Source organism: Tauraco erythrolophus, chromosome 1 (assembly GCF_009769465.1).
Source record: "Tauraco erythrolophus isolate bTauEry1 chromosome 1, bTauEry1.pri, whole genome shotgun sequence".
Classification (NCBI taxonomy): domain Eukaryota; kingdom Metazoa; phylum Chordata; class Aves; order Musophagiformes; family Musophagidae; genus Tauraco; species Tauraco erythrolophus.
The window spans coordinates 92,424,166-92,450,049 of record NC_141465.1 but is presented as its reverse complement, the minus strand read 5'-3'; the positions used below and the strand labels follow the sequence as shown (position 1 = coordinate 92,450,049).

At 36.4% G+C, this 25,884-nt stretch overlaps 1 protein-coding gene across 2 annotated transcripts in view; it reads right to left on the bottom strand.

Moving 5' to 3' along the window:
* The window catches only part of KLHL1 (kelch like family member 1), a 276,154-nt gene that overhangs the window by 17,822 nt on the left and 232,448 nt on the right, over positions 1–25,884 (bottom strand). For both annotated transcript variants that reach the window (XM_086611712.1, XM_086611716.1), the window contains one exon: positions 6,178–6,340. In XM_086611712.1, the coding sequence (XP_086467838.1) occupies positions 6,178–6,340 (163 nt within the window). The remainder of the gene's footprint in view (positions 1–6,177; positions 6,341–25,884) is intronic.

Genomic DNA, 25,884 nt, shown 5'->3' with positions numbered 1-25,884 from the left:
CATCATTCTTTCACTTTTCTTCAGAGAAAACAAATACTCATAAAACTTTTTTTTTCTCAAATAAAAGTATGATTTGAAAAGGCACTTCAAATAGTTCTATTTTTAAAAGTTAAGATTAGACGATTCCTTGCTTTTCATCATCTATCATAGATCAATAATAACGTGTGATATTTTATATAAACACCAGCAGCAGGTGGAAATATCAAGTTCACTAAAGCACATCTTTGATGATGTGGCCATCAATACCAGGTAGAACTCTGTCTTCTTTGGTTCCACAAGATTTTACCATGTGAATGAGTTGCTTCCCAGAGCATGTCAAAGTCATTATATTAATGCTTAACTCAGTGTACTACTGTGATGTTCTACCATTTAAAGGGCAGATCATATTAACAGCTGAGTATTTTTTCCTTATGTAGCACAGATTTATTGATATCTGCTAAAGAGAAAAAAATAAAGGGCCAGGTTTTTTGCTTTGAAAGCTGTAGTTACATAAAAAGAACATTGATAATTTCCAACATATAAGTAAAAATTCAGGAATTTTTAATAATAGACTTATGTCCATATAATAAGAAAATCGAGAAAATTTTGAGTTATAGTTGTGTCACACAATTATTTGGAATAACATAAATCTGTATGATACAAAGAGTCTCTTTTATTTATGTATTCCAGGAAAAAGTGTAAAGTGTGTAAACTTAATTTCAATGTTACTTACAGTTTCTCCATTAGAATAAGATTTGTTCCAAAATTATATTTCATTTTAAAAAATAGTGTAAAGGTTCAAAGTTATCAGGGAATGCATGCTTCATATATTAGAGGCTTGTAAACAGAAAGCTTATAAATAGCTACTGTAGTCTTGAAGGCAACTACATTTTAAGGTACTGAAAAGATCAGTATTTATTAGATTAAAACTGTCAGCTAGATTATTTTTTTTCTTCTTGATTTTAAAAATGAAGAAATTAAGACGTAATCTTGAAACAGTAAGAGACAATTTAAAAAAAAAAAAATCTGGAAAAGATTTTTTTTGTGCTTTTGGTTTCTTGTTGCTTCCAATACTACGGCTTCTGCATTATCTCCTGTAAACTGTAGAATACCAGTCTTGCATAGTACATATTGCATAGAAGTTACATGTCACTTACGTCTGCCCTCAAAGAACAATTGAATTACATCATCCCAACTTCTGACCTCTCCTGTTATCTCCATATAAAAAACCACCATTCTTTTCTGATTTTTTTAAAGTGTAAGACTCCATTTCACATTTAATGCTTTAACACCTACGTCTGTTTCTGATGTAAGGAAGAGTTCATGCACTTTTTCTCCTTCAGTCTATGCAACAGGGTTGTTAACAGTAACAAGGCAGAAAAGACGATGCTGTTTCCAGATCAGGAGGAACTACTGACCATATTTCATCCCATGAAACTCTACAGTCAGGGCAAGTCCTACAGTAGCTACCAAAGTATGTTAAAAATTAATAAAGGCATCAAGTTTTGTTGTGTTTTGGTTTGTTTGTTGGTTTGTTTTTTTTAAAATAAATATATATACACACTAAGGCTAACACACTCTACCCTTTCATTACTATTTAATTATAAGAGAGGTATGAGGATGAGTGAGATGGAATCTTCAAAGCCTCAATACAGATCATTACTGCTATATCACACCAATTGTTGATTTGAGAAAACAAAGGCATGCTACTGAAAAGGAAAATTCTCAGATTCCAATCTTTGGTGTCACATGAAAACAGATAATATTACTCTTTCTCTGAACTGATAAATACATATTTAGAACCCAATCAGAGTTTTCTGTACATCCTCTTGTTGTCTCCCTATCATTTTTATTCTATCTGTACTTTCCCATCAGAATTTTAAGTATTTGTAGCCATGTGTGCCTTTGCCAGCTGTAATACTTCTGTTGCTTTTCTTCGGTATGATAGGCATTCTTGATAATCATGATACCTCCTATTAAAACTTTGCACTTTTGGTTAAACTTTCTTCAGTATGCATGATCAGAAGAGAACACAGTGATCCAGATAGCATAAATATCCCCATAATGGATTTATTTATACGTTATGTATTCTTCAGTTGTATTCAATTTTTTCACAGTTTTCTTCTGCTATTTTTTTGGTTCTAACAAGGTACAGATCTTTTTTTTCCCTCTTCTACCACTTTTGACCACTAGTTTTCTTCAAACACAAGACTTGTTCGTTCACATATATACTATTAAATATCTCATTTGTGTTGCTTCTTAAGGTCATCCAAACACTTCTGTAGAATAGTCGAATATGTCCCGTATAATAATGTTCCCTTTGGTGTCACTTTGAATGATCTAATAATTTAACTAGCGGGCTCCTGCTGTTACACTCTTTTATTCCCAAGGCTTATCTCTAAAGAATGCCAGTAGTAACTTTGTCATGTTCTAGTTGTCACAGACAGTTCTTTTTTCTTCTTAAAATCCCTGTTCTATTCACCCTTTTTCCATCTCAACTCATTATTTCCTGTGTAACACCAGATAAACTGCTTTAGTGAAATTCTAGTAGAATAAATCTGCTATGTATCTTCATTTTATCTAGAAAACCATCTGTCCCTTTTATTAGTTGCTTTAGTTGCACCTCAGGTTTAGGAAGCCACTTAAGAAAAGGAATATTGTTGGTGTTTCCTATTAAAGGTTAGCAACTATGGATCCTATTACTGTGGGAAATGTGAGGGCAACGAGGTGACATACGTGCTTGGAGAGGAAGTCCTTCTGTTAAATCCTTATGGGAGAAACAGTACTGAGACCTCAAAATGTAATAATGCAACCTGAATATATAAAAGAATCCAGTCAACTGGACTATGGTTAAAAAAAAGAAATAAAAATAAGTACTTCAAATATTTGAATTTCTGACAAATTCAGCAGGATTTTACGGTTTCAGTAATTAAAAGTTTTTCAGACTGGATCATAATGCTCATGATGGCACAATCCTTTTCAGATTTTAGGAAAGATTTTGATATAGCAATTTCAGTATAAATGTAAAAATGTATTTCAGTGAAATAGCATTCATTTTTGTATGCACTATTTTGCCAAATTCAGATAGTATCGCTTTCCATTTAAGCAGCAAATTAATTGATAATTGACTTGCTTTGAAAATATAAGTAAGTGTAAAAAGGCTCAATACATTAAGAGCTAATAAGAATTTACTTACAAATCAATCATCTCAGAACCTAATGAGATCAGAATCTAAAAGTTTATATTTTTCATTTATTTCCACCATAATCTTTTAGAAAAATACAATTTTGATCCAATTTTATGGTTAAAGGTATTTTTTTTTCTGTTTAAAATGGTTTTAATTGAAAAATCAATGAAGCATACCACAGAGGTATGGAAGATAACAAATGGAACAGTTTCCAGCCTTAAAACACAAAATTAGAGACTATATTTTTAAAAAATACTTAAGAAGCTCACATTTGAGATATTTCCCATACAGTATCCCTTTTCTGTAAAGTGCCCAAAGGAGTGTGGGAGATACACACATAGAAGAGTTTCGAACTCTCTCACTTCAAAGACGGTCTAACCCTGCTGCATTTTATTTATTTACTTATTAAATTCAGTGCATAAGAAAAGAAATATAAGGAATAATCAGGAAAAGACTCCTCAGAACTTCCATTCTAAAATAGTGTATTCTTTATTAAATATTAAAACCAACGTCTTGTTTCTTAGTGAGACATCCATTTCTAATATCCCTAGTATTTCTTTAAAAAAAAAATCCATAAATGTTTGTCTATTTCAAAGTGAAAAGCTCAGATGAGGAATGCAGCATATGTCAGTTGTGTGGAACAGAAGAGTAGTAAGAATAGCATCAGAGAGTTGAAAGGTTTGATCCTTAACATATGTTTTCAAGTTTCAGTTCTTGGCATATGGAATGTTTTTTAAAGGTGGTTATTCAGATTAAAAAAAAAAAAACAAATCAGGAGTATATTTGCTATTTGCTTCAGTGAGACCACAGCTTTTCAGCTTTCAGTGGTGTCTATTCCACCTTTGTGAGACACAAATAACATGTCTATTTAAAAGTGTTCTATGTAAGTCATGTAAAATTCAATTGAACATTTATTAACTGGGAAGCATTAAATACATGCTTAGCCGTGCAAAAGAAACATACCTGGAATATAAATACATAATCATATGCAGCTTTTCATAATTTTAGATCTTTATTTGCAGAGTTATATGTCTAGCTCTTGTCTCTGCTAGTTTGCTTTGTGGCTCACTATTGAAAACCAGACTCTTTCATAGTAATAGGGTTATTAAAGCAGCTTTGCCCATTTGATCTACACTGGAATATTTCAATGCCACTATGACTTACTAAGAGAAAGCACTGACAACTAAGCTTCAGTGGCTTGCACATGATTTCACAACATAAAATTAACTCCTAATGTCATGGATGAGAAGTAGATAATCTGAGTATATGATATCATTAATTAAATAATATCATATTAAGAATTAAGGCATCCAATAAAGCCTATTTAATCCAGAGGACACAACTGTAATATGACAAACTTAAAATTAGTTAACATTTTAAAGCCTGTAGTTTTAATTAATTTTAGATTCAATTTAAAAAAAAAAAATTCACATTGTCATAATGATAGGATTATGGATACTCTATCAGGCCTCCTGATGTGGTATAGAAAGGTACATGATTTCCTATAAGTCTTGTAAAATAGGTGCTTGTGGGCTAAATTAAGCTCCTTGTTTGCCCTTTCTATTCAGCGACTCTTACCATCAGTGGAAATAGTCTGACAATCACAGAAATCAATACAGCCTACTTATCTCAAGCCTGTATCTTAGATGTGATAAGCACAACCTAATATAAAGGATTTTTGAGAGTTTATCCAACTGTATAATCAAAACTTAATGATGTGCAACTGGAAGAAATGGGATGGGCAAAATTTAGTGTTGAAAATTTAGTTGTTGAATTATGCAATATCATGGTTTACCATAAAATCAAATAGCCTTAATAAGTCCTTTTTTTCCCTGTACACATTTTATCTTAGCTTTTATTAATTAATTTTTTAATGTCCTCAACATTTACTCTTTCATTTCATCACATATCTCTAGCTGTTTCTCATCCTTTCTTCCTTGCTGTTCAATAGCAATAGAGTATGAGGAAACTCATATTCCAGAAATTTGCCCTATTCCATTGTCCCACCATACCCAAGGGATTCTTTACTGACTGCCCTTTATTTGTGTTCAGTTATCTACAAAGGGATTCATCTTCCCCTTAAGATATCAAAACCATAGAAGTCAGAATCTGAGACAGTCCTCAGGTTTCCCATGTAGTTAGTAGAGAAAAATGGGCACTTACAGAGCACAATTCACGCGGTCCTAACATAAATGTCTAAAATAAGTAAGACAAATTATATCCTAAAAGTACATATTTCTTCCATTGACCATAAGGCAAGCTTAGGATGATTGGCTCAGTTGTAGATGTCTATACAAAAATATCTGAACTTAGGTGTGATGAATTCCTCCCCCACCTGTAAATTACTACAGTTCACACCGTACTCTTTTCAGCCACATAGCTAAAAGCATGTACTTAAAAAGTGATAAGCAACAAGTAATATATAAGATCATGTTACTGTAAAATGAGTTTTCATAAGTGTCACATGAAAATTTTAAAAATTGAAAGTTATAAAAGAGAAAATCTGAACACAATTAGAATTACAGGTTTAATGCAGTATGACTGGTTTGACAAGAATCAAACTTCTGTTTACTTCCTGCGTGAATGTAGTTGCTTTTACACAAAGAAGGTTTCATGGGTGAATGTATGGCTGAAGCAAGGCACAAAATGCATATACAACAAATCTTATTGCTGGATACATGACTATATTAGATGGATAAACTCGATTAACTACAACTAGCATATACAACATATAAAAGTCAGATGAGTCAACTAACAACTTGTCTTTAATTGGCTGATACCATACACACTGAAATTTCAGATCTGTATTAAGTATTTGATATAAATATTAAACAAAAATAATATAAAAAATATAAATTACTTATTTCAAATAAATGTAAGAGCTATTGGATATAGGAGGGTGCACACAACTTTATCTACATTTATTTTAAAAGACACACTCTGAAAAGGGTGTGTCACAGTTATTCATCCCTCTAAAAAATGTTTCAACCATATAAGAATACCCTACTCACTTGCCATTTAATGCTGCTACTCCAACAGTGCTTCTGGCAATTGACATACTTGCCACAAATGTCCACTGCTGACTTTGAGGGTCCCACCTCTCAACTGTATTCAAATAACTCCAACCATCATGTCCTCCCACTGCATAAATAGGCCCTTCAAGCACTGTAACTCCTAAAACGGAGGAGAGAGTGAGAGAAGATAAAAGTTTGCTTTCTTTATCAATAGTGAAAAAAAAAAGCTTTCCAAAACACAGTTAACAAATGAACTTACATATTCAAAGTGAAAATGAAAACATCAATTTAAGATTTGATTAATTAAGGATTAACAAGCAGGAATAAAATTAATGCCATTCCACATGGCTTTATGACAAATTGGTCTTGTCAAACAAAACTAATTTCATTCCTTGAGAAGATTGTTTGCTTCATAGAATAACCTGTCAATGATGTGATAGTCTTAGATTTCTCTATACTGTTCTCTAACTTAGTATGTCATAACATTCTGATCATGAATTAGCTCTTTAGAATATCAGTAAAGCACATGATAAATAAATTATGGACTGGATACCTGATAGACCTCAAATCATTGTCAACCTGAAGGGTTGCAGAGCATTCACTGAGTGGAATTGCTTCTACCAGGGTTCCACAGAGAAGGGAAAGTTGTCTGAGGTTTTCAGCATTTTTGTCAATTTTGTTGAAGAAAATATACAATTTTTTATTAGCGGGAAGCTTGATGGACTGGCACAGAATCAAAAAACCATATTGAAAGGCTTGGACAAGTAACTTACAGTGAGAAACTTAAGCTGCTTCATCAATTTACCATATCAAAAAAAGAAATAACAAAATAATGAGTACCTTCACAGGTATAATATAAGGAGTATTTCTCTAGTGAAGAAAAGTAAAACAAAACGTAAAGCATGGAAGTTGAAGTAGGAAAAAAAATAAAATAAGAAACAAATTTTTAACTAAGAGGGTTTTTAAATGAATTGTTTAATTCTCTATCTCACACTATCTTCACTTAAGCTTCGAAGGCTCTGGAAAATAACTTACTGCTAAGCACGATTTGTTGATCAATACAATGAGCTCAGTAATTTCATTCTATGAATCCATGATCCTAAATAAGCATTGTTCTGAAAATCTCAGGCTAAATCCAATCCTATTCCTAAGTCAGTGTCTTTTTTTTTCCACTCCATTTCACAAGACATGAACTCATCAAAAAGTCAGAAAACAGTAGATCATTCAAGTTTCAGAGAATGGGTTTTTCTTGCAGAAAAATCTTTCTTTCAAAACAATGTACAGTTTCCACTTTCTGTGTAGAACTGTGTTTTGTTCTATTTCAGAAAAGTTATTCATTTAAAGCTTAATTTGATGTTAAAAACTACATTTATCAATGAGTTTGAACAAGTTTCATCTTATTGTTCACAGAAAGTTTTCCTGCATTGTAAGTGTTGGGGTTTTTTTTTGTTTGTTTTAAACCAAAAACAAGACTTTTAAATCCCTACTAACACTTACTATAATTTTCCTTCTTATGAAGTCTGAGCCTTGTCTTTTTCTGTAGAACCTTCTGCGAATTCATTCTCCAATTTCTTCTGGTATGAAGAGTCTTGCTTATAAACACTTTTTATTCAATAACGGGTTTCAGCTATAGTTTTTCCAGAATATTAAAATGGATATTAAATTGAACTCATGATCCATATAGCTCAATATCTTATCTCAAAACTCAACCAGTAGCAAACATGTGGAAGATGTATCAGTGTTCACACAGAAAATCAGGAGACAATATGCTGCTGTTGTGGGTTGGTTTTTTTTGTTTGTTTGCTTGATTTTTTTTTTAGTTTAATATCTAATAACTATAAATACTCTAAAATATATAACAAACAGGTTTATATTGTCAAAAAAAGTATTTGCTATAATTTATTACAACACTATACTGTTTAGCTTTTCATGTATATACTCTGCATTAAATGCGAAGTTATACAGAAAATAAAATTCTTATTGGGATGAAAAATTAATTATATTCAAAGAAAATTTAGGGGTGTGAAACATAGAATCATAGAATGGTTTGGGTTGGAAGGGACCTCAAAGACCATCTAGTTCCAACCCCCCTGCCATGGGCCGGGACACTCTCCATTACACCAGGTTCCTCAAAGCCTCATGCATATATAATTGATGTTTAGATAAACACAGAAACCTTCTCTCACCTTCACACATAAGCAGTTTTTTTATTAAGCAGCAAATTTCACAATGAAACTATGATGCATGTCAAAACTTATCTTAGCAGTTTTGAATTTCTGCCTTTTACTTCCTTAAATAGCTTCTTTTCTCTTTCATTAGGACATAAAGAGTTATTCTCAATTTACTTTTTTATCCCATTCACTACTTCATAATCTTTGTCATGTCCTTTCATATTTGAGTTTTATTCTCATCTTTTTTTCCTGCTGTAAGTTAAGATATCCTAATTATTTCAGTCACTTTTTGTAGAAAATTTGTTTTCATCTTAATCATTATACTGTTCCTCCTGCATTTTCATGGATTTTTAGGTTTTTTTTTCTTTTAATGACAATGAAAACTGATAAGCTCATTGCATTAATGTAGTGGATTTTCTCTCCACATTTCCTATAGTACTCTAACTGGATTTTATACAGAAAATAGTCTTCGCTGGCTTCTCTATAATGAGAACGTTACTGGTTTTATACAATGCTTGTGGAACTCTGTGAGATGCACAATTCCTTCAGATTTGTCCCCAATGTCTTTTACTTTGCATTTACCATTTACTGTTGTGTTTTGAATTCAGCTGGCTTTCAAGCTTCATCAGTGTTCTCTGAATTTGTCTGGCCTTACTGAGTAACTTCTACATACTTTGCTATCATGATGTTCAAATCCATTTCCACATAATTTAATCTTACATTGACACAAGGAAATGTTGCAGTTAGAAAACTGCCAAAATAAAAATGTTGGTTTGGTATGAGATTCATGTCATGCTCCTCTGTCAAAAGGTGTGAATATTATTACAGCTATATTACTGAAGAAATCTGGAAGATCATTTTGCTTGAAGAACTTTAAGGGATTCATAGAAGATTGCAAGTTTGAGCTTTCTAGATTGTATTGCTTCTATAATAGGAAAATTTACCGGCAAAGCTATACGAAAATTGTTCTTTCCGTACAGGATAAAGACAGAAGGGCTTCTGCACACAAGTGATCTTCCATGCTGCTGACTAGAGAACCTGCTAACTTGCTATGGCTGAATGCTGAGGCCCAAAGAGTTGTGATGAATGGAGTTAAATCCAGTTGGCAGCTGGTCACAAGTGGTGTTCCCCAGGGCTCAGTATTGGGACCAGTTCTGTTTAGTATCTTTATCAATGATCTGGATGAAGGGATTGAGTGCACCCTCAGTAAGTTTGCAGATCACACCAAGTTGGGTGGGAGCATTGATCTGCTTGAGGGTAGGAAGGCTCTACAGAGAGATCTGTACAGGCTCGATTGATGGGTCGAGGCCAGTTCTATGAGTTCCAATAAGTCTAAGTGCTGGGTCCTGCACTTGGGTCACAACAACCTCATGCAATGCTACAGGCTTGGGGAAGAGTGTCTGGAAAACTGCCTGGGGAAAAGGACGTGGGGGTATTGGCCAACAGCTGACTGAATATGAGCCAGCAGTGTACCCAAGTGGCCAAGAAGGCCAATAGCATCCTTGTACATACACAGATACATGGCTTGTATCAGAAATAGTGTGGGCAGCAGGACTAGTGAAGTGATTGTTCCCCTGGACTCAGCTCTGGTGAGGCTGCACCTAGAATACTGTGCGCAGGTTTGGGCCCCACACTACAAGAAGGACATTGAGGTGCTGGAGTGTGTCAGAAGAGCAACGAAGTTGGTGAAGGATCTAGAGCAGAACTGTGAAGACTGGGCTAGATAAACCTTCAAATTAATAATTGCAGGAAGCCTATTCATGACAGGTTGAAATGACAGAAATGTAAGATTTAGAACATAATTTAATATATCATGACATAGAGAGTGATATGATTTGTGGGACAGGTATCTTTGTGGGAAAAACAGCTAGGTCTCTATAGTGAATCTAATTGCATAATATGTTTTTTTCTTTCTTGTTGTTTAACAGTAAATCCATTGCTTCTCTTCTACTCTTCATTCATGCACTCTCCTTCCCACTCCAGTGGGCTGACAAACTAATGAGTCTCCTTAACATCCATCCATTCTTCATATATTGCTTAATACAGATTATGTAGTAGAGGTATTATGATGTAGCAGGCACAGAAAGTTACCTACTGAAAACCCACCACTCTGTTATGATGTATAAGAGACCTTTTGGTGATTTGGTCTGTCAAATAAGAGCAAACTGGTTGAATACCTGTTCAAGGTTTCCCAATCATACCTCTTTCCAGAGAGTCAAGGCAAACCAAATAGTTTCCTATGCAGAAAAAAAATGGGTGCTATTTTGAGAACAGTTTGCTCCATAAACAATTCTCTATTACGTATGGATAGTACTATGCCAGATTGGCTCTGTCAGTCAAAGAAGATTCTGGCAGGCTCTGTGTTCTTATTGCCAACATAACTTCATGTCACTCACCAGAACTTACAGAAGCTATCCTCAATGCCACACCATAAACCACTTTTCTACAACTCTGTGACATTTTGCTCACATTATTTCGAGCTCTTTTTGCTGAGAAAAGCTGTTAAAAGGTTTAACCAAAACTAGATAAACTCAGTATCAAAATAATAGCATATGAGTTTACTAATACAAAGCATAAGACTTACACAAGATTATTAATAAGATTACTTTGCTGGACTCTGCTTACAATGGAGAGCCTCACTTATCAGTCTGGGAAGGGTACTCTTCCTTTTTCTTGCTTCCATAGCTCTGTATTGTTTGAAATTAAAAATATTCAAGGAATGGGATCTAGCACTCAGTTATCACAACCATCAGTGCCCTATCCTTCCTCTTACTTTTCCTCTATTTCATTTTGCATTAATATGACATATAATAAGAATCTTGCAGAAGGATCTAAGGAGATCTGTCCCAGAGCTTCATTGCTACCCTGAAAAGGTGAATATCACATTTTCAGTGTAGCCATTTCCTGACTAGGAACTTAATTACTAATACAGGAAAACTTAGTGACTCAGAGGCATCTCTAATGCTTTCAGAGAAAAAAAAAAAAAAAAGTACTTAAATCCAAGACATCTCTATGTGAGTCAAATAAATAAATAAATATGCACCTTGCAGCACTGGTGAATCAAGTAAGTACTCTTGATTAGACTTTGCAAGATTCTCGGAGCAGCCAAAATCATGTTTTCAATAAATTTTCCATTAATTATTTTTAAGATGCTTATTTTGGTGAATAGTTCCTTTTGATCATGCAAACTATGAATAATGACTCTCAAAATATTGCCTTCTGAGGTCATTGCTATTGCAGAGCTCTTGCAGAGTTTGCTGAATGTATACAGATCTTGGTTATTAATGGCATAGGCATATACAAGTATAATTAGAACTTATGAAAGTAGAGTTGAGTGTTCAAGAAAAGCATTACTCCCCCAATATATGTCTTCATTCCTTTAAACAACCAATAATGTGCTTTATGAAGCATGTATAAGATAAAATACATGGCTTCAACCATAGCAATAATAATTTTATGAAATAATGTGATGATTGTTTTAATCAAATCAACTCAATAAAGGCTATTTCTTCTGTGCTGCAATGCCAATAAAAAGCTTTCATTCTCTCTTCACTATTAAAAAGATATTCAATACTTGTTCGTAACAATATGCAATGATGTATGTATAGTTTTAGAGGTGGATAAAAAATCACTTCACATATATTTGAGACATGGATGTCTGTGTGACAGAAAAGGCAAAGAGAACAAGCCCAAAGCAAAAACTCAAGGCAAACATAAACAGACAAATTCCCATCAGTCAGTAACCTGTTTTTATAGAAATGCTGAGGTTTTTTTCTCTTCTTTTTCTAGTACTCGTACTATATAGTTTTGGTTTGATTTGTCATTTTTTTAGAATTATTAAAAATAATATGAAAACATTAACCACATAGATGTTGAAAAGTGTTGACTTGGAAGGCTAGACTTACAAAATACAAAAATTTGTATTTTTTGTAGGTCATGCTATGAAGCATTGTTAATTTCTTCAATTTTTACTCAGAAGACAGCATATTTTCTTAGAGGGCACAAATAGTCTCCTTGACTTTCACCCTTTCTGAAAATGAAGTTAATGATGTTGATTCTGTTTTGCTGATGATTTCTCCTACAAGAAAGAATGGCCAGAGAGACATTCACTCTCCTGTCTGACATAACGGTCGTAGGAAGTAGGCGAAATAGTGACTGTAATCCCCTAGTATGCTCAGCTTTCTGGTTGAGATGTAAAACATCTCCAGATTAGGCAGTGACATTTTGAAAGTTTAGATTAACTAGACCAATTTTCCTTTTTCCTATACGCAGCAGCAGCAGCTTGTTTATTACCAACCACTTTCAGTTTACTTTTTAATACAAATATCATATGGGAATACTAAGATGACACCAATTCATATAGATGAATAGATGACTATTAAAGGCTGCTGAAAGAAATCTGTATTTTCTCTCTAAATTTCTCTGCCTGTTCTGTTACCACCATCATTCTCTCCACTCCTTTTATTTCACCTCCCTTCTATCATCTTTCTCTCAGCCATATCAGCTATGGGATTTTTCTACATATTTTTTGGATAATGACACGACTTCACAAGATCCAAAATTCATTCTGGGAGAATGAAAATTTAGTACTGAAGAAATCAACATCTAACCTTTGTTTAAATTGATAAAACAGTTTTGATTTAAAATGATGAAATGAGACCAACGAGCCCCTCAAATTTTACAAAGCCAGCTTCACAGATTTAGTGAGACATATGTGTTTGGTATTGTGTTTAATGCTTTATAGTAAGTATACCAAAATGCAAATCACAGATAAATACGTTTTGAAAATTGCTAAACGAGACGAGCCTTTTAAATCTAAGTATAGAACTGTTTAAATAAACCCATAACAGTGAAATGAAGCACTGCAGAAATGGAAGTCCTGATATTATTGATGACATTCATTTAAGAAAACAAATTGGTTCATTGCATCATCAGCAACTGAGTGTAGATTCAACAGTGTACTCAGAAATTGAATAGTTATTTAAGAACGACTGATAAGCATGAGTTACAACCACTAAGGATTTATAGAATGTGTTAACTGACTGTCTTCAACAAGCAATGGCTGAAGTTATCAAAATACAGTGTTAAAAATGACTAAAAAAATAATATGGCAATGTTCTGTGTGTTATTGTCATCTGATCTTGCATCAGGCTTAAAAAAAACCTTACTGAAACCTGAGAAACCCGGGCTCTATATCTGTTCCCATTGTCCTATTGTAGTTTCAGACTCTGAGAATCACCTGCAGTAAATCTGACTTAGAATGACTGAGATCAGTAAGCACCTCTGGAGATTGTCTAGCCAACGCCACTGCTCAAAGAAGGATCATCTAGAGCCAGTTGCCCAAGATCACATCCAGATGGCTTTTAAATAACTCCTAGGATAGAGACTCCACAGCCTCTCTGGGAAATCTATGCCAGTGTACCACCTTCACAGGCAAAAAGTTGTTGTTTACATTTAGACAGTATTTTCTGTATATCAGTCTGCATTTCACTTATTATCACTAAGAACACCATGGATCCATTTTATTTACTTCTCCTATCAGGTATTATATGCATACTCCGGTCCCTTAATCATCTTTGTGGTCCTTCACTGAACTTATTCTAATAAGTCAATGGCTCTTTTGTAGTAGACAGCCCAGAACTGGATGTAGTATAGACTTACCTGGTGTGTCTCACCAGGGGTGAGCAGCAGGAAAGGATGGTTCTCCTCATCCTGCTGGCAACAGTTGTCTTAATGCAGCACAGGATACAGTTGGCCTTCTTTGCTGCAAGCACGCATTACTGTCTCTTGTCCAACTTATTATCTACCAGGACCCCCAGGACCTTATCTGCAGACTGCTTTCTTGCCAGTCAGCCTCCAGCTTGTACTGGCACATGGGGTTATTCCTCTCCAATTGCAGGACATGGCATTTGCCTTTGTTGAACCTTGCAAGATTTCTATCAGCTCATTTTTCACCCTGTTGATATCTCTCTGATGGCAGCATAACCATCAACCAGCCCTCACTGTTTTTGTCATCTGCTAACTTGCTGAGAGGGCACTTTGTCCCATGATCTAGACCATTAATGAAGATGACGAACACACTGGCCCCTAGGAAACATCACTAGTGGCTTCCAGCTGGACTTTGTGCTGCTGATTATGGCTCTCTGACCCTCACAGTTCAGCTACTCAGGCTGGTCAGAAATTATTTCCCTTTCATAAATTCAGGTTGACTATTCCCAGTCAACTTCTTATTTTTAATATGGACTGAAACTGTTCCAGTATTACTCGTTCCACCAACTTCTCAGGGATCATGGTGAGACTGACTGGCCTGTATCTTTCCAGACCCTTCTTGCTCTTTTTGAAGATACAAATGGCATTTCAAATGCCATTTGCTTTCTTCCAGTCCTCAGGAACCTCTCCTGATCTCCATGACCTTTCAAAGGTAATTGAGGGTGGCCTCACAATGGCAACAGCCAACTCCCTCAGCTCTTGTGGGTACATATTGTCAGGTTCCATGGACTAGTACATGTCCAGCTTACTTAAATGTTCCTTAACTTGATCCTCCCCCAGTGAGGGCGTCTTCCTTGTTCCAGCTTTCCCCTTCCAATTTCAGGGACCTGGGACTCCTGAAACCAGTATTAAAGACTGAGGCAAAGGAGGCATTGAGTACCTCAGCCTTTTTTGTGGTCTTTCTCACCAGGTCCCGTGCCCGTGTCAGTAGCGAGCTCATGTTTTCCCTAGTCTTCCTTTTGTTGTTGAAAAACCTGAGGAAGCCTTTCTTGTTGCCCTTCAAGTCATTCATCAGATTCAACTCAAAATGATCTTTGGCTTTCCTAACATGATCCCTGCAAGCTCAGGCAGCACCTCTGTATTTCTCCTGGGTCACTTGTCCATTTTCCACCTCTTGCATGCTTCCTTTTTTAGTTTCAGTTTAATCAGGAGCTCTCAATCCATCCATGCAGTCTTCCTACTGCCTTTGCTTGATCTCCTGCACATCAAGATGGAATTTTTTTGAGAAAAAAGGAGGTGATCCTTGAAAAATCTGTCAAAGCTTTCCTGGGTCTCTCTTTTCTCCAGGGCCGTATTCCCTGGAGCCACCATTGCAGAGTGCACATATACTGCCCTCAGTAAAGTTTCTGGCCCCCTTTTGTGGAAGCTGCTGCACAAATTGTTGCATCTATTACCTGTGCTCAGACCCACCTATCTATGAAACCCCATAGTCTGATTCTTCTATTATATTTTCTAAGAAGCCTCACCATCACACAGAACAGAGTGCAGTACATCTCACCTCTGTATCTAAACTTGTACTGAAGTTCCTGAACAGTCCACAACAACCACAAATGGCAATATCGCAATTGAAATCTCAAGGGATACATTCTGCCAAGATCGCAAAGCAAAATGTTTTCAAGCAAAGTTGTTGAAACAAGACTATTCTCTTTTCTGAATGTTCCAGGTCATTTGTTTTAATAGAAAAAAAAATTAAATTCATTTTAAGTAGTCTGTGTTGAAATGTCAGAGTTCCAATCCTATTAGCACACTGTAGAATTCCTCCTCCTTAAAGAGCAGAGGTACTGAACTCTATATACATTTTAATTTTTCTAAATAGGGCAGCCAATTTCTGCATGGTGTCTTGAGATAAGATTTTTCATCTTTTTGTAGTCAAGATAATGAACGGTGTGTTAGAAGATCAGAGTTCATCTTGACTTCGTGAAACAGGTTTCATGTTCCCTGTAAGTGTCCTAAAGAGACATCAGAGTACATGATTTTGTTGTTTTCTGTGTTATTGCCCACTAGATAATAAACATCCATGTAGATTTACACTCAGAATGTAGATAAAGTTTTTATTACAATATATTATATAGAATGGACATTTCCTGTTCTTAAATGAGAAAACAACAATTTCCAGCTGACACTTGAAGTCTTATTGTTATTAAGCAAAATGCACACAAGAACAGTATTGTCATCTCTTTCAGGACTGTTTGGTAAGAGAAGAGAAAGGACACAGGGCCCTCGCAACTTTTCCTCCTGCACCTCTTCCTCAACAATTTGACAAAACCAGTTTAAGGCATAAAAAAAGAAGAAATTCTCTTTGACTTTGTGTTCCACATGATACTAGTGCTCTGTTGTTGTTTGCTGAGAAAAGCAATCATACATCCAGGAAGGGAGGCTTTTATTGGAAGAGAATTAAATTTAAAATAATCAAGGTTTTTATTTATCTGAATAAAGGAACTGGAAATTGTTGGAATAAGATCTTGCATTCTTTTAATTCATAGAAAAGAATAATTCTGACATTGAGGGACTAATTCATCCTATCCATCTTTTGATCAATTACTTTCATTTTCATGACATTGAATGGTTTGACTTTGCTAGTTCTCATACAGTTACTGGACAGCTGAGATTAGAAACCCAGCGACAAGGATGTGCTGGTTTTGGCTGGGATAGAGTTAATTTTTTTCATAGTAGTTTGTATGAGCCTATGTTCTGGATTTGTGCTGAAAACAATGTTGATAACACAGGGATGTTTTCATTGTTGCTGATCAGTGCTTACACAGAGTCAAGGTCTTTTCTGTTTCTCATACTGCCCCCACCAGCAAGTAGGCTGAGGGTGCACAAGATGCTGGGAGGGGACACAGCTGGGACAGCTGACCCCAACTGACCAAAGGCATATTCCATACCATATGATGTCATGCTCAGCATATAAAGCTGGAGGAAGAAGAAGGAAGAGGGAGATGTTTGGAATGACAATGCTTGTCTTCCCAAGTAACCTTTATGTGATGGAGCCCTGCTTTCTTGGAGATGGTTGAACACCTTCCTGTCCATGGGAAGCAGCGAATGAATTTCTTGTTTTGCTTTGCTTGCATGTGTGGCTTATGCTTTCCCAATGAAACTGTCTTTATCTCAACCCATAAGTTTTCTCACTTTTACCCTTCCGATTCTCTCCCGCTCCCAGCCGGGGGGAGTGAGCGAGCAGCTATACGGTGCTTAGTTGCCAGCTGGGATTAAATCATGGTAGAGGATTTCTTTTAGGAAAGGAAACAACATCCTTTCTTAAGAGAAGATATGTTTTCGGTAATATATTGAGTAGTTATTTGCAGAAGTATAGTGCAAAGAAATCTTAATGTTTCCCTGAAAATGATGAAAACTTTAACAACTCAATGTTTGTTATTTATTCAGTCTTACAGAAGTCAGCACCTATTATGTAATAAGGATGCTTTTAGGTGAATATGAATAGTTTTGATTAAAAAGTGTCATAATTAAATAATTGTGCCTCAACATATTGCTATTCATCAGCACAATCTATAACTGGCAGATTCCTGAACTAAAACAATTTTTGAAAATACTAAAATAAATTTTTCAGTCAAATTGTACACACACACGCACACAAAACCACAAAAAATCAAGAAAGAAGGATAATAATTTGCAGTACCGTTTTACTATATATAGGGAAGAACAATTTTTTTCTACCTGGAAAATAATTCTCCTAAGCATTTAGACTTAGGGATTTATGAAAGCAAACACTGTTATTTTTTAAGTAAATGAGATCTAAAACTGAGTATTGTCCAGAGTGCAATGGCAGGCATTCTGCTTTTGATTGCCTTCATAAAGCTATGTAGCAAAAAACCTATTATGTCTAATTAGATTCTGAGATCTGTACAGTTTCAATTATTTATACTTGGAGATTGGAATGGGATTTTTAAATTGCTTTTCTGTGATGTTACAAAATAATGGAACACTGCCTATCATATTTCTAGCTCTGTCTTTCCTTATCTGCATGATAGACCTAATTTCACACAGTGAAATTTTTAAAAATGTCAGTTTTTATAAAATAACAGGAAGTATAGTTTCATCCTGACAGTTTTGGATACAAAATGGCAAAGAAAAATTAGCTATGGTGTTAGCTTTACTATAGTCTCTACATTTTTATATTTGTAGAGACACAGAATGTTAACTGGGAAGGATAAACTTGCATCCAACAAATGATTTTTTAAATAAGATAATGAACTTTTAAGAAGGTGGCAGACATAGAGTGTATCATGACATTGAAGGTGAGGAGACAAATAAATCTGTGACTCGTTATCCAAGTATTAAACTTAATTAAGTAACACCCAGACTTTACTCCAGCATTTAAGCTCTGCATTTATTTAGTTTCCAATTAGTTGTAAATTTTTAACAATTTCCTTTCTCACTCATATCCACAGAGCATACTTAGACCATTCTATATTAACCGTAACTAACATTGCTGCTTTTCCTTGGTCTGTGCGTGCACTCTTTAAGTCTTAAACCACTTTTTTTCCATATTCCTCGTGTTAACGTAAAGAAAAGTAATGATGGTAAAGTCTAATTTGATTTAAATTATGCATCAATTAATTAAACCTGGTATTTAATTTTCACAACCATAATCTTAACTGGATGTGAAATACAAGTATTGTTCTTTGGATGCTGCATATATGGCTGCCATAGACCATATTGGGAATTTAGTATATGATAAACTGGAGAATTAGACCTGACCTACCTTCCACAGTGAATATTCAGTGACACATTGTCAAAAATACCTCTTGCTATGTTTATTCACCTGCATGTATAAAAGCTGATTAAAAGAATTATAAAAATACCCCTGCCCTCTTGGGCCAGAAGGTATTATACTGACATGTTAATATAATGCAAATTTATAGAGGTAAAGATCTGCCTGCTGCCTCTTTATTTACATTCATTTTTGTAGATGAGACACCAGATTCTCAACTCTGCCACACTATTATCCTGAGAACACGACTCAGAAATTATTATAAGTGTTGCCATTATGATTTGTAGCTCTTTAGTGAATTGGGTCATGATCTACTACTTACTAAGGGAGCAAAGTACAATGACAAGGTACTTAATAATTCAGAAAAAAAATATCCTTGTAATGCTCCTGATGATTAAGAGAAAAATCCAAAGCAAAAATCTAATATACATGCAAATCAATATTGCAGAGAAAATGCTTTAAAAGGCTCAGGTCTTCTGTCAACAGCCAGTGAAAGCTAGAATGACATATTTCCCCTGAGATTTCAACATTGAAAAATAACAATAATTTAACTACTTAGAGGTACATGGTACTAGTCAATATTGCATAAAAGAAAGATTCTCAAACTAATCTCTAAACAGCCACTTCTGAAAGGGTAAACAATACAGCTATGTCAGAGCATTGCTGTGGTCTGGTAAGCTAGTCTGTTGAAGAGCTATTCCACTCTACTTAATACTTAGGTGACTATATATGTTTGGAGGTTTTCGTTTGGTTTTTTTTTTGTTGTTCCTTTTTTTTTTTTTTTTTGCATATCTGTGGTTATGCACAGAAATCTCCACATAGAGAGACAGAACACATATCTCCAGCATAGCACCTCCTTGTGAGAAGCTGATGTATAAGGAAAGATTTACCATTGCAGAAAAGCAAGATATTTCCAACAAGATCTTAACTCAAAGAATCTTTTTGGGACATGAGTCTTTCTCCTTGAGTCTCCTGTTTTCCATTCCAGTCATACTGTTGAATTAATGATAGTGAATAATCTTTTGTACAAGAATGTAAACGGGGAAGGGACAGATTATAGGTGGAAACTGTTCCTTCATGGTAAAAAACAAAGTGGTGGACATTTTCCTTTGTACTCATGAAGCACATGTACAATATACAAACGTGTTCTTCATGACTGAAAGTATTGTTTATGATTGCCAATATGTCAAGGTTCAAAAGCATCTCAGATTTTCCGCATGAGCAGAATATGCTGCAGATTCAACATGTATAGAATGCATCAAGCTCACAGCTCTGTTGATTTAAGCTTGATTTGAACAGGCATCATGGTCATTTGCTCAGAGCATCTAAATATTGAATAATTAAGCTGCATATATCTGGAAATATGGAATGTCATTGCCCAATGCAGTACAATTTGGTCAGTACTATAAACATGTGGTTGTATGAAGGGCTTTATTACTTTTCAGTTGTCAGCATTCTCTAACAAACTAATATCTCGAAGTTTTCTTACCCAATGTTCTAGCTTTTGGCATTGTAGCAAACATTCTGAAAAAAAATATTATTATATCTGTCAAGAACTCTTTATAAATAGTTGGTGTGCTTAGAGCACTTTTGGGAAAATCAACTAATCATGAATAATTATGGGTTATTCATACCAATAGGATATGAGCTACTGTGGAGGAATTCCTTTCCGAGACTGGCCATAATATTCTCTCGGGTATGGACAATCCCTGCTTGGGCCCCAGAGCGCAAGGTTACCAACTAGATTACTTTCGTCCTTCAAGTTAACTCAATGGCCTTAAAAGGAAATGTAGATTGATCGCCTGCCAAGATGCACGCCTCCTGGATGCCTCTCCGATGACCGCAATGAGGAGACTAAAGGGATGAGCTTATTACCTGTGGTCTGCTAGCGCTGCCCTATCACTATAGCCCACGAGAGTGTGTTTACGCTAAGCAAGCCAATTGTAGAATGTAGTCGTGTCACGCCACATTCTGCTATATAACCTGTGTGTTGTTTGTAATAAACGGAGCATGATTTTCTAACCATATTGGTGTATGGTCATGACTCTGGGCCGTCCACAGAAGGGCTCTTGCAACAAGCTACTGTAAGATCAGTCTGTGGGTTTCAATGCTAACTCAATGGTGCAGCATTTGTGTGACAGTTTGTGGGGAAAGGCACGCGGGAAGGGCGCAGTCAGCCTGCAACTGCTCCAGAGGTGAGTTTAGTTGGTGGCCATGACCCTCTCAGGAGCTCAGCTATGGCATCCACCCGGTGGAAGACTGAGTCCTCTGCACCCAGTAGGAGGGATGTGGCAGTGCAGACAGAGCTCCCACAAAAGCACGCAGCTGTCCAGGTCTCAGGCTGCAGGGAGTGCCGGAGCCTTTCCCTAGTAAGAGACAGCAGTGGTAAGAACAGCTGTGTGAGGTGCAACCAGGTGGATGACCTGCTCAGCATGGTGGCAGAGCTGCGAGAGGAAGTAGAAATGTTAAGGAGCATCAAAGAGTCTGAGAGAGAGATAGACTGGTGGTGTCATGCTCTGCCCAACCTGAGACAGAAACAGAAAGAGCCACAGAAGAAACGCCAAGATGAAAAGGATTCTGTATACTCTCCCCACCACGCTGAAGGCAGTAACTTAAAGGAAAGAAGTGAATGGAGGCAAGTCCGTCCTCTGGGCCACAGGCAAATCTTCTCCTTGTCAACCTTGCCTTCCCAGGTGCCTCTGCACAACAGGTATGAGGCTCTGCATGTGGAAGCCCAGTTGATGATGTAGATGACAGCCCATCTACACCGCAGGTGTTGCCAAGGCCAGAAAGGCCTAAACCTGTATCACAACCATGTCCACGAGGAAGAAGAGATGGGTTATAGTTGTTAGTGACTCTCATCTCAGGGAAACAGAGGGTCTGATATGCTGAATAGAGAGAGATATTGAGCTCCTGGAGCAAGTCCAAAGAAGGGCGACTAAACTGGTCAAGGGGCTGGAAAATAAAACTTACGAGGAGCGGCTGAGGGAGTTGAGGCTGTTTAGCCTGGAGAAGAGGAGGCTGAAGGGAGACCTGATTACAGCCTACAAATACTTGAGAAAAGATGGTGGGGAGGTGGGGGAAGGGCTCCTTACATTAGTGTTGGGTGATAGAACAAGAGGAAATAGGTATAAGCTTAGTCAGGGGAGATTCAGGTTGGATGTTAGGAAGTATTTCTTCTCTGAAAGGGTTGTCAGCCACTGGAATCGGCTGCCCAGGGAGGTGGTTGAGTCCCCATCCCTGGATGTGTTTAAGAATAGGGTGGATGATCTACTTGAGGTTATGGTTTAATGGGGATTAGGGATGGTTGGACTTGATAATCTCTAAGGTCTTTTCCAACCTAGAAATCTATGAATCTATGAATCTATGAATAGACCTTCCTCTTAGGGAAGTCTGCTGCGTCGCTGGTGCCCAGGTTAAGGATATCACCAACTTTCTGACTAAGATAGTGTCAACAAAGCTTTTGATACTGTCCTGCATGATATCTTTGTCTCCAAATTGGACAGACATGAAATTGATGAATGGACCACTCGGTGGATAAGGAATGGGTTGGATGGTCACACTCAAAGTGTTGTAGTCAATGGCTCGATGTCCAAGTGGAGGCCAGTGACAAGTGGTGTTCCTCAGGGGCCGGTATTGGGGCCGGTGCTGTTTAACATCGTTGTTGGTGACATGGACAGTGGGATTGAGTGCATCCTCAGCAAGTTTACTGACGACACCAAGCTGTGTGGTGTGGTGGACATGCTGGAGGGAAGGGATGCCATCCAGAGGGACCTTGATAGACTGGAGAGGTAGGCCTGTGTGAACCTCATGAAGTTCAACAAGGCCAAGTGCAAGGTCCTGCACATGAGTCAGGGCAATCCCAAGCATAAGTACAGGCTGGGCGGAGAATGGATTGAGAGCAGCCCTGAGGAGAAGGGGTGTTGGTTGATGAGAAGCTCAACAGGAGCTGGTAATGTGCACTTGCAGCCCAGAAGGCCAACTGTATCCTGGGCTGCATCAAAAGAAGCGTGGCCAGCAGGTTGAGGGAGGTGATTCTGCCCCTCTACTCTGCTCTCATGAGACCTCACCTGGAATACTGCACTCAGCTCTCGGGCCCCAACACATAGAAACATGGAGAATTGGAGCGTTTCCGTAGGAGGGCCATGAAGATAATCCAAGGGCTGGAGCACCTCTCCTATGAAGAGAGAGGCTGAGAGAGTTGGGGTTGTTCAGCCTGGAGAAGACTCCAGGAAGACCTTATAGCAGCCTTCCAGTACTTAAAGGGGGCCTACAGGAAAGCTGGAGAGGGACTTTTTATGACGGCATGTGGCGATAGGTCAAGGGGTAATGGATATAAACTGGAAGAAGGGAAGAAGGTAGATTTAGATTAGATCTAAGGAAGAAATTCCTCACTATGAGGATGGTGACACAGTGGCATTAATTGTCCAGAGCAGCTGTGGATGCCCCATCCCTGGAAGTGTTCAAGGCCGGGTTGGATGGGCCTTTAAACAACCTGGTTTAATGAAAGATGTCCCTGCCCATGGCAGGGCAGATGGAACTAGATTATCTTTAAGGTCCCATTCCAGCTCAAACCATTCATGATTCTATGAATTCTCATTTTACTGACATTTCTTTCTTTCTTTCTTCCTTCCTTTCATCTCTGGCCTCCTGTCCATAAGGACACTGCAGGTTTGTATCTGCCCTGATGTCCAAAACAGAATCTCAGATTCTTATGCTTCTGACTGTTCACCTCTGTACTTTATTCTCTCCATATAGTGGTTTCTTTTGCATACACACAACATACATAAAATTTGGAATCATTTTGCTGTAAAACTTACATCAAAAAATAAAACCAAAAAAACAACACAAAAAAACCCAACAAAACAAACCCCTACTTATTTTGTTTGTCTCTTAGTGGAAGATGTGAATTTGCCATTTTTGCCTCCTCTGTAGCCCAGAAATGGTTGTACTTAAAAAGGAGATGCTGTCCTGCAAGCTAGTGGAGAAAAAAGAAAAAAAGTCTCCCTTTATTTTCTACATTTTTATAGTTCATTTTACAGTTACCATGGATGTTACTGTCAAGACTGTATCAAGCTTTTATTTATAATCCTAATCTATTTTAATGGTTTCTATTATGTCTTGAATGCTGTTGTGATAGATTGTAGCTCCATAGACAAACATGCATTTATTGGGGCTTAAGCGCTATCTAAAATAACATCACTGCTTAACTGCCATGGCAAAAATTTCTAAAATAGAAGATGAAAATTAAACTCTCACTGACTTGAAAGTTATCCTTCAGTCTAGGTCTAAAGAGTGGTATCATTCATCATTGGATTTTCAGTGTTGAACAGGCAATAATCTGTGTTTCATAATGTTTTATGAAAAAGGTAAAACTCAGCCTGTACACTATCTGGTTTTGCTACATTGCTGTGTATCTATCTGATCTACTCTGCTCATGAATCCTCTAGCCTGGCACTTATTGCAGCTTCAAAATTTGTCTTTGAATAGGCAGAATTTCACTATCTTTATTAAATAATTCATGGTGGTTAGTTTTCTGTACTAAGACAAAGCAAAATAACCTTCCTGTCTTGAAAAAAAAAAAAAAATATTCTTGCTGGGCCAGCAGTTCACTTTATTAAACTTTATGTAACATTTACTATTCTTAAGCTACATAAGACATTTAACTGCATTTGTATTCTCTGCAAATTTGAAGTTGTATAGTCTTTTTAAAGAATCACAACAGTAGTTGTGTAAATCTATAGTCCCATGCCTGTATTAGAAATTTCCACCTTGACTGATGTCAATGTTTTGGATTATCATTTTTGTCACTAGCATTTAATGCAAATTTACATCCATAAAAAGTTAACTGCACCTCATAATTTAGGAAATATTACTTTATTTAGTGTCCTATACTTAAAGTACATAGGAGAACATTTAAATGAATAGAAGCATTGACTTTAAGCTTTTGTATTATTTCAAAAATGATCTTCTATGCAAAGTTAAATTACTAAGAGAAATGAAGTATTCAATAAACATTCAAACTGCCCTATTATTATGAGTCTGAGGAATATAATAGTTTAAGTATGCAGCTGCATTTGTAATTCAGCTATCAGTTAAACTTCTTTACGCTTGGACATTGCATACATTATAACTGCTGGCAATGCAAGGAAAGAACCCACAGCTTTTCTACAGGCACACAGATTTGGAAATAAATGAATGCTTCTAATGCAGGTAAACTGGTTTCATTTACCTTGTGATGAAGCCAAGGGTAGTTTATAACTTACAAGATGAAAAATGTTACTAGTTCCATATTACAGAGCAAAACACTGATAGTGCTATGAATCACAATATCACAGAAAAAAGATGCAATAAGTTTACACTAATCAGGTATGTGTGTGTATATATACACATGCACACAGGTACGTCATGATATATATGACATACACAGACATATATACATGTATACGTATATACACACATATGTTATCATATATATTTGAACTGGTATGCATATATACATATTGATGTATCATCATTATCTATGGATCAAAAAGAGGGCAGTCATGTCTTTGATTTTGGCCAAAATAAATAGAAAGTCCTATCTTATTCTTGATTTGTTAGCTCTGATTTTAACTATTCCCTTTGTTATGTAACTTACCAGCTTTTTAACTTATACTCTAGTTTCTCCACAATCTTTCCCTCCATTAACATTTCTCATTACTACTTAAAAATTACAGGGCTATCTTTTTTTCCCCAGGTAATTTTTTTTCCTTCCCTCTGCCTCATGTGTTGGATTCTAGAGCAGTAGACATGGACGTGGAAAATGGAGCTGGGTCTAAGAAGCATGGTGGGTCATTCTCTTTCAATGAAATATAGAAATAGACCTTTGTGCAAACACATAAAGTCATTTTATATTTTTGTCATCAACATCAAAGACGGTTTATCCTGCAATTCCCTAACTTCTTGTATTTTCTTTCCACTTGTGATTCTTGGACTTAGTCTTTCAGATGTTCATTCCTGCACATACTAGTTTCATGACAATCACATTAT